The sequence below is a fragment of the Crinia signifera genome, chromosome 19 (assembly GCF_055691185.1).
Source record: "Crinia signifera chromosome 19, ASM5569118v1, whole genome shotgun sequence".
NCBI lineage: Eukaryota > Metazoa > Chordata > Amphibia > Anura > Myobatrachidae > Crinia > Crinia signifera.
In genome coordinates, this window is record NC_139226.1 from 16594046 (window position 1) to 16602700 (window position 8655).

Consider the following 8655-nt stretch of genomic DNA (forward strand, 5'->3'; position numbering starts at 1 on the left):
AATGTGTACGTGTGTGTGTGTTATGTGTGGTCTATGTATATCCTCAATTATTTCCTAATTGTTTAAAGCCTTCACCATAATGTTAGAATGTGTCTGTCATACTCAATGACAGCAATAAAATCAGGTGTGGAGTTGTTCCTTTGTCCACGGTTTCCCAGATCGTCGATCTTTTCCCCCAGATCATCAATGAAGGAAAATTAAAACTTGGTGTTTTTTAAAATTCTAAGTGAAATTTCCCAAAAATGGCTTCGAGGTGCACACCACCGGGTCCAGAGGTATCTTGTTTCCAAATTTGGTGTCTCTGAGTGCCACGGTGTGTCCGCAATGAGACGGACACGCACACACACACACACGCACACAGACTCTTCAACTTATTATATAGATAGCACAGGTGAGAGAACAGGTCAGTGTAACAGACTATGGACAGTAATATGTTCTATAACACAGGTTAGAGAACCGGTCAGTGTAACAGACTATGGACAGTAATATGTACTATAACACAGGTTAGAGAACCGGTCAGTGTAACAGACTATGGACAGTAATATGTACTATAATGCAGGTAAGAGAACAGGTCAGTGTAACATACTATGGACAGTAAAATGTACTATAACACAGGTGAGAGAACAGGTCAGTGTAACAGACCATGGACATTAATATGTACCATAACGCAGGTGAGAGAACAGGTCACTGTAAAAGGCTATGGACAGTAATATGTACTATAGCACAGGTGAGAGAACAGGTCAGTCTAACAGGCTATGGACAGTAATATGTACTATAGCACAGGTGAGGGAACAGGTCAGTGTGACAGATTAGGGATAGTAATATGTACTATATCACAGGTGAGAGAACAGGTCACTAAAAAAGACTATGGACAGTAATATGTACTACAATATAACATAGGTGATAGAACAGGTTAGTGTAACAGACTATGGACAGTAATATGTACTATAACACAGGTGAGAGAACCGGTCAGTGTAACAGACTATGGACAGTAATATGTACTATAATGCAGGTAAGAGAACAGGTCAGTGTAACATACTATGGACAGTAAAATGTACTATAACACAGGTGAGAGAACAGGTCAGTGTAACAGACCATGGACATTAATATGTACCATAACGCAGGTGAGAGAACAGGTCACTGTAAAAGGCTATGGACAGTAATATGTACTATAGCACAGGTGAGAGAACAGGTCAGTGTAACTGGCTATGGACAGTAATATGTACTATAGCACAGGTGAGGGAACAGGTCAGTGTGACAGATTAGGGATAGTAATATGTACTATATCACAGGTGAGAGAACAGGTCACTGAAAAAGACTATGGACAGTAATATGTACTACAGTATAACACAGGTGAGAGAACAGGTCAGTGTAACAGACTATGGACAGTAATATGTACTATAACACAGGTGAGAGAACAGGTCAGTGTAACAGACTATGGGCAGTAATATGTTCTATAACACACAAGAGAGAACAGGTCAGTGTAACAGTCTATGGACAGTAATATGTACTATAAGACAGGTGAGAGAACAGCTCAGTGTTACAGACTATGGACAGTAATATGTACCATAACACAGGTGAGAGAACAGGTCAGTGTAACAGGCTATGGGCAGTAATATGTACTATACCACAGGTGAGAGAACAGGTCAGTGTAACAGATTAGGGATAGTAATATGTACTATACCACAGGTGAGAGAACAGGTCAGTGTAACAGATTAGGTATAGTAATAATCTATATAATAAGTTGAAGAGTCTGTGTGCGTGTGTGTGTGTGTGCGTGTCCGTCTCATTGCGGACACACCGTGGCACTCAGAGACACCAAATTTGGAAACAAGATACCTCTGGACCCGGTGGTGTGCACCTCGAAGCCATTTTTGGGAAATTTCACTTAGAATTTTAAAAAACACCAAGTTTTAATTTTCCTTCATTGATGATCTGGGGGAAAAGATCGACGATCTGGGAAACCGTGGACAAAGGAACAACTCCACACCTGATTTTATTGCTGTCATTGAGTATGACAGACACATTCTAACATTATGGTGAAGGCTTTAAACAATTAGGAAATAATTGAGGATATACATAGACCACACATAACACACACACACGTACACATTGTACACGCACACACACACACACACACACACACACACAGTACACCACATACGCACACATAGCACACAACACACACATTTATACGTAGAGCACCTCACACACTTAAGCTGTGTACACACGGGGGAGATAGGGGCTGAAATCGCTGGAAACACACCGCATGCAGTACAATACAAATCCATACACACTACAACACACACCCAAAAGCAGTACAACCAACACACAACTCCTGGCTTCAAACAATTCTATGGAGACGGACCACGATAAAATGGCCACCCCATAAAGCAGACAGTTCTCTGAAACTGTTTGCGGTATGGGGGCGGCCAATTTATCGTGGTCCCTCTGCATAGAATTATTAATTGAAGCCAGGAGGGGAGCCGGGACACGCAGACAGGTAAGCCTGCGGCGATGGGGGGGGGGTGGCGGCGGCCGGGGTGGGGAGGGGGGAGGCACCCCCCCATTAACGGCGGGGGTGGGGAGGCCGGCGGGGAGGGGGGGGAGGCGCCATCCCATTAATGGCGGTGGGGGGCGCCCCAAACCAAGCTACGCCGCTGAGAACACACACACTTAAACATTGCCAGGATATGCACAGCACACTACACACACATATATACGTAGCGCACCTCACAAACTTACACATTCCGCAGATATACACACAACACAACACACATAACACACAACTCACAGTACAACACACACCAACATTCACTACAACACACACCCAAAACAGTACAATACACAGAACACACACTTAAACATTGCACAGATACACACACATAACATACCTCTAACAGCACAACACACACCCACATTCACCACACACACCCAAAAACAGTACAACACACACAAAACACACATTTAAACTTTGCACAGATACACAAAGACACAACACACACATACTGTATATACATAGCACACCTCACACACTTACGCATTGGACAGATACATACAATATAACACACAAAACCACATACATTACAACACACACACAAAAACAGTACAACACACACAAACACACAGAACACATAAAAAATAATTTGCCGTTTATTTAACAGTCTGTACCGGCAAATAAAAACTGTACCTAATGTACCATTTCTACTTTGTTCCCCATATCCGTCTCTCCAGTCCTCCAGTTGCACTGAGAAATCTTTGTCCTGGCCAATGCACCCATTGATCAATACAAAGTGGGTACACTGCACTCACCCTGTTAGTCAGTTGGATATCAGGCACTGCTCTGCCTTAAGGGTTTCCCAGACTCTTTTGGTTCATAGATAATGTTTGGTCGATGGGCATGAGCGCTGCATGCATTTGTTTGAATGTTATGAGTGTAAGAAGTTGAAGAATAAGACTGAGATGAAGATTTGTCATGTTATAGTGTACAATTTACTCAATAAATCGTGAAAAGAATATGTGTACATAGAAGTACAATCAAGAAATGAAAGTAGGATTAAAAAATAAATTATGATTCAAACTGATAATTGTTTGGATTGCGGTGGGTTGCGAAACAAATCTATAGGTGGAGGGGGTATGGATATTGTGGGCATAATTGGTGTTTGGTACACCTACAGGGGGTACCCAGATGATGAGAAATTTTCACTACAGTGTCACCGTAGGGGGATTTCCAATTGGGGTTCAGGTGGTCTTTTAGGAACCCCTTTACAATTCCGTTGCTCTCTTCTCCTGGAGCCTATGGTCTCCCTCAGTGATTGACTATCATTAAGGGAGACCGTAAGCTCAAGGAGAAGAGACCTACAGGATTGTAAAGGGTCCCTAAAAGACCACCTGGACCCCAATTGGGAATCCCCCTATGGTGACAATGTGACCGTGACACTGTAGTGAAAATCCCATCAATTGAGGGCCCCATGTATGTGTAACAAACACCAATTATGCCCACAATATCCATACCCCCACCTATAGATTTGTTTCACAACCCACCCCATCCAAACAATTATCAGTTTGAATCAGAACTTATTTTTTAATCCTACTTTCTTTTCTTGATTGTACTTCTATGTACACTTACATTTTTTTCACGATTTATTGAGTAAATTGTACACTTTGTAACATGGCAATTATTTTTCTCAGTCTTATTCTTCAAATTCTTACACTCAAACCTTATCAATGCACCCATTGATGATTGTGATGGCTGGATCAGTGGATTGGCTCGGCGGGTGTAGGGAAGCATTTGGCCCATTGCACCCATTCCCAGTGGGGCATTACAGTGGTGCGGGTAGCGTGCGTTGCGTCATGACATCATGTGGCCAGGCCCGTGGACCTGCTTCCACACTCACGGGCTACCCCACTGTTTGGTAGAGATGCCCAGTGCATGTGCTTTACAGATCCCCAGACCTCAGAGACTGCTGCAGGTTCGGTGAGGGGAGTGGCAGTGGCAGGGAGCAGTGAATTTTTTATTAATTATGGCGGGGTAAGTAACGCCCACCCCGGTCCCTTCGCACTCAGCGCCTGTAATTACACACCCTAGAAACTGTACAATTTGAAAGTATAGAAATGGAGGAGTGGCCACGTCCCTTTCTGATTTTGTACAAATTTCTGACCCTCAGATGTTGGAGGATATGTCATACAGTAGGTGCTAAATCTCAGGAGTGGATGTGAAATTCATCAACACATACAAGTTATCAACTCAGGAGCGTTGTGTTTCAAACAACAACACAACACCTGATTTCATTGCCATCATTGAGTATCAATGCAAACACATTCTAACATTATGGTGGAATCTATAACAAATTACAATCTTAGGTCTTTGGCATAGCATATTGTAAGATGACATTTTTCAGCAATTTTGGAAATAAAGAAACCCCAAGGGTTTCCCGGGCAACGCCGGGTGGGTCAGCTAGTATGTACTATACCACTGGTGAGAGAACAGGTCAGTGTAACAGATTAGGGATAGTAATATGTACTATATCACAGGTGAGAGAACAGGTCAGTGTAACAGATTAGGGATAGTAATATGTACTATACCACTGGTGAGAGAACAGGTCAGTGTAACAGATTAGGGATAGTAATATGTACTATATCACAGGTGAGAGAACAGGTCACTGAAAAAGACTATGGACAGTAATATGTACTACAGTATAACACAGGTGAGAGAACAGGTCAGTGTAACAGACTATGGAGAGTAATATGTACTATAACACAGGTGAGAGAACAGGTCAGTGTAACAGATTAGGGATAGTAATATGTACTATATCACAGGTGAGAGAACAGGTCACTGAAAAAGACTATGGACAGTAATATGTACTACAGTATAACACAGGTGAGAGAACAGGTCAGTGTAACAGACTATGGAGAGTAATATGTACTTACCAGTGGCTGCCAGAGCTGAGAGGACGCACAGGAATGTGAGGAGGGGTCCCATGATATAGCTGCAGACTCCAGCAGTGTATCAGACTGTGACACAATAATCATCGGGGTCCTTTTATTAAGATGATCTAGGGGAAGGCGGGGCCAGTACTCTAGGGGAAGGCGGTGCCAAGAGTGATTCTCGGGAAATGAAACTACAGAAACTAAGAGTTTGTGGTTAATTAAAAAAAATACAAATACAAATGAATGAGCCGGAACAATGAGAAGCCCGAGCACAATCCCCCAAAAAACGCTTTCTCCTTTGGCTGTTTTTCCAAGGTGAAGCAGTAAACACTAGTGATGAGCTGTACAAAGGGGCTGATTCAGTTCGGCTGGGTCCAACCACGGCACTGTGCCTGATGATGGGGGGTAGCACATGCGTGTATATGCGCATGTACAGACCACCTGTGCGAATGCCTTCAGCGAGTATAACACTCGTCAAGGCATTCACACACTAACAGGAGGGCCGGGGGCAGGCAGCTGCAGGGGAACGCCCAGCTTTTTATGGGTGCCCCCACGAAAATGGTGGGCATTGCGCTGTGAACGCAGGAAAGCCGATTCCTGCATGAGGCGGATTGCGGCTGATGTCACATGACATCAGCGCCCGCCACCTGTTCGGTGGAGAGCGGCTACAATTTCTCCTGCTTGCAGCCACATACGAGGGGATGTGTTCGCCAAACACATCCCCTCGCATGCTAGCAAACGGATTTAGGCATTGGGGGTGGGCGGACGTTCGGCAGGGCGGTGTTAAGGTGCTCACTAATAGACGCTGGCTAGTAAGCCGACCTAAATCAGGCCCAAAATCTCATTTGCCGAAGTAGGGGAGTAAAAATCCCCCCCCCCACACCAGGGATCCCTGCTAGGGCTCCAAGTCCAAAGCGCATCAGCCTCATGGTCTTCTCCAGACCGGCTCACCTGGGCATGTGCTATTAGCAAGAGATCTCCTCTGCGACCCGGAACCACTGCAGCCAGTGACTGTCCCTGAAGTGGTGAATTGGGCACGACACCCATAACTGTCTGAATCGATAGCAGCAGGTGTCGCAATGGTCAGTGCCGCTGACTGTTCATGCATTTCCCGCTCATTGGCATGCCATCTTGTAGATATTCCCCTGAGGACCCCCTCTTGCTGCTGGGGGAAGACGCAGGGTCGCTGCCTGCCTGCGGATGCTGGGTCACTGCCTGCCTGCTGTGTGCGGTATGTCCACTGTCTCCTGGGACTTGGGGAAGATGCTGGGCAACAGCCTGAGGACCCCCTCTTGCGGCTGGGGGAAGATGCCGGGTGTGCCTCCCCCTTCCTGCATCTGCCTTCAGGTAATGTGACATGGGGGGGGGGGAAGGGGTTCTCTCCCCTCACACCAGAAAATGCAGAGATCATATTCCTGGGTAAGTCCCTGCATTTTCTGGTGTGAAAGGGGTATTACACCAAGACTTCGACCTGGGTAGGACCTAATTCTACACCACTTACATTGAACCTGGGTCCTTGTGGATGTCATTATTGGATGTCACATGTGCTACCCCTGAGGGGACGCGCATTACTTCGCAGGTGCTACCACTGAGGGGATGTCACATGTGCTACCCCTGAGGGGATGCGCATTACTCTGCACACGTCCGCTCGCCACACTATATAAAATCGACTCCACGCCGACATGGATAGTGGGGGTATGAAAAGGTCGTAGGACACGTACCGCCGCCCCTCACAGGCTCGCTGCGCTCGCCATGCTTCGGGATGGCGTTTATCGTGGGGTGGCTTTAACAATGGGGGGGCATTTCACATACAAATTACCCATCAGGGTGGGTATACAATCAAAAATCAGGTGTGCTGGCCCATTTAACATTGGTTCCTATGTAAAAATTGGGTCCATCGCATCGGTCGCATCGCATGCCATTATAATGGCATGCGATGCGACCGATGCGATGGACCCGTTTTTACATTGGATTCAATGTTAAATGGCCATTATAATGGCATGCGATGCGACCGATGCGATGGACCCGTTTTTACATTGGATTCAATGTTTAATGGCCATTATAATGGCATGCGATGCAACCAACTTTTACCATTTTAATACCAAAGCTCTTTAAAAGCCCGAAATCGGGTCAGTCGGGCCCATCGCATACCTCAAATTACCTTAACTTAAGGTATGCAATCTGACCCGATGGGCGCCGTGCTAGGAAACAAGTACTGTACCCTTATTACTATAGAGACTCTGTGCATAAAATTGCCAGCAACAGTGGTAAGGGTATTACTTCGCAATAATGATAGAAAATAGCAAGAGTGATAAAATGTCATTAAAATCATGGGGGTGATTCAGGTTGGTTTGAAAACTCCTTCTTTAACCCCTGCAGTGGTAATCCCGAGAATTTTCCATGCTATGCCTTAGTGCCCAGACTGGCAAGCCTGGAAAATTCTCGGGATTGCCATTGTTTAGCGGCTCCCTCTCCTCTGCTGCACCTTCGGCTCACCCCGCCCCCTGGCTATTGTATTACAGCCTGTGGTGCCGGCTACTGACACACCGGGTTGCCGGGGGCAGGGGCGAGTTGCCGGTGTGTAGGGCTGGGCAGCAGCTGACATAGGGCGGGATGTACTAAAGGGAAAATGCGGTAAAACCCCCGTTTTACCGCATTTTCCTATGCATCATCACCGGTTCGCCCCGTTTTCGCTGGCCAGGGTTTCGCTATAGAAGCCTATGGGCTTCTTTCGCCGCCCACCGTACGCCGTCCACGCCCCCCCCCCCCCCCCCCCCTCCCGTCCTCCTTTAACCTCCTCCTCCCTCTGGTGTGACGGCCGAGAGGACATCCGGCTTCAGGGGGGAGGAGGAGATGCAGGGGGGCGCTGGCAGCCGCCGGGAGGTGACGGAGACCCCCGCAGCCCACATCACAGGTATCGCGGGGGTCTCCGTTACCGCAGCCCGATGCTGGCCGCATATGTTAGTACATATGCGGTAGCATCGCGGCGGCTGCCGTGCGAAGGGCGGCGATGTATGTTGATACATCCCGCCCATAGTGTTCATCGGTGCTGCCCGAACCCTAGACACAGCGTGGTGAGGTTTTAGTAGAGATGTGCAGGCTTAGATTTCCCGGATCCAGTCCGCACGAACATCATCAATCTGAGTCCCGGTTCCGAGCGACGCTCGGAGCTTCCTGTCTGACTCGGATACGGGCGCACGGGCAAAATGTCATTGCCTGACATCG

General features: G+C 46.8%; 1 protein-coding gene across 1 annotated transcript in view; it reads right to left on the reverse strand.

The window, feature by feature from the left end:
* The window catches only part of LOC146042198 (phospholipase A2 inhibitor NAI-like), a 45312-nt gene extending 39760 nt beyond the window's left edge, over positions 1-5552 (reverse strand). Inside the window, exon 1 of the mRNA XM_083162125.1 lies at positions 5431-5552. Coding sequence (XP_083018251.1) covers positions 5431-5482 — 52 coding nt within the window. The 5' untranslated portion in view covers positions 5483-5552. The remainder of the gene's footprint in view (positions 1-5430) is intronic.
* Positions 5553-8655: the final 3103 nt, after the last annotated feature.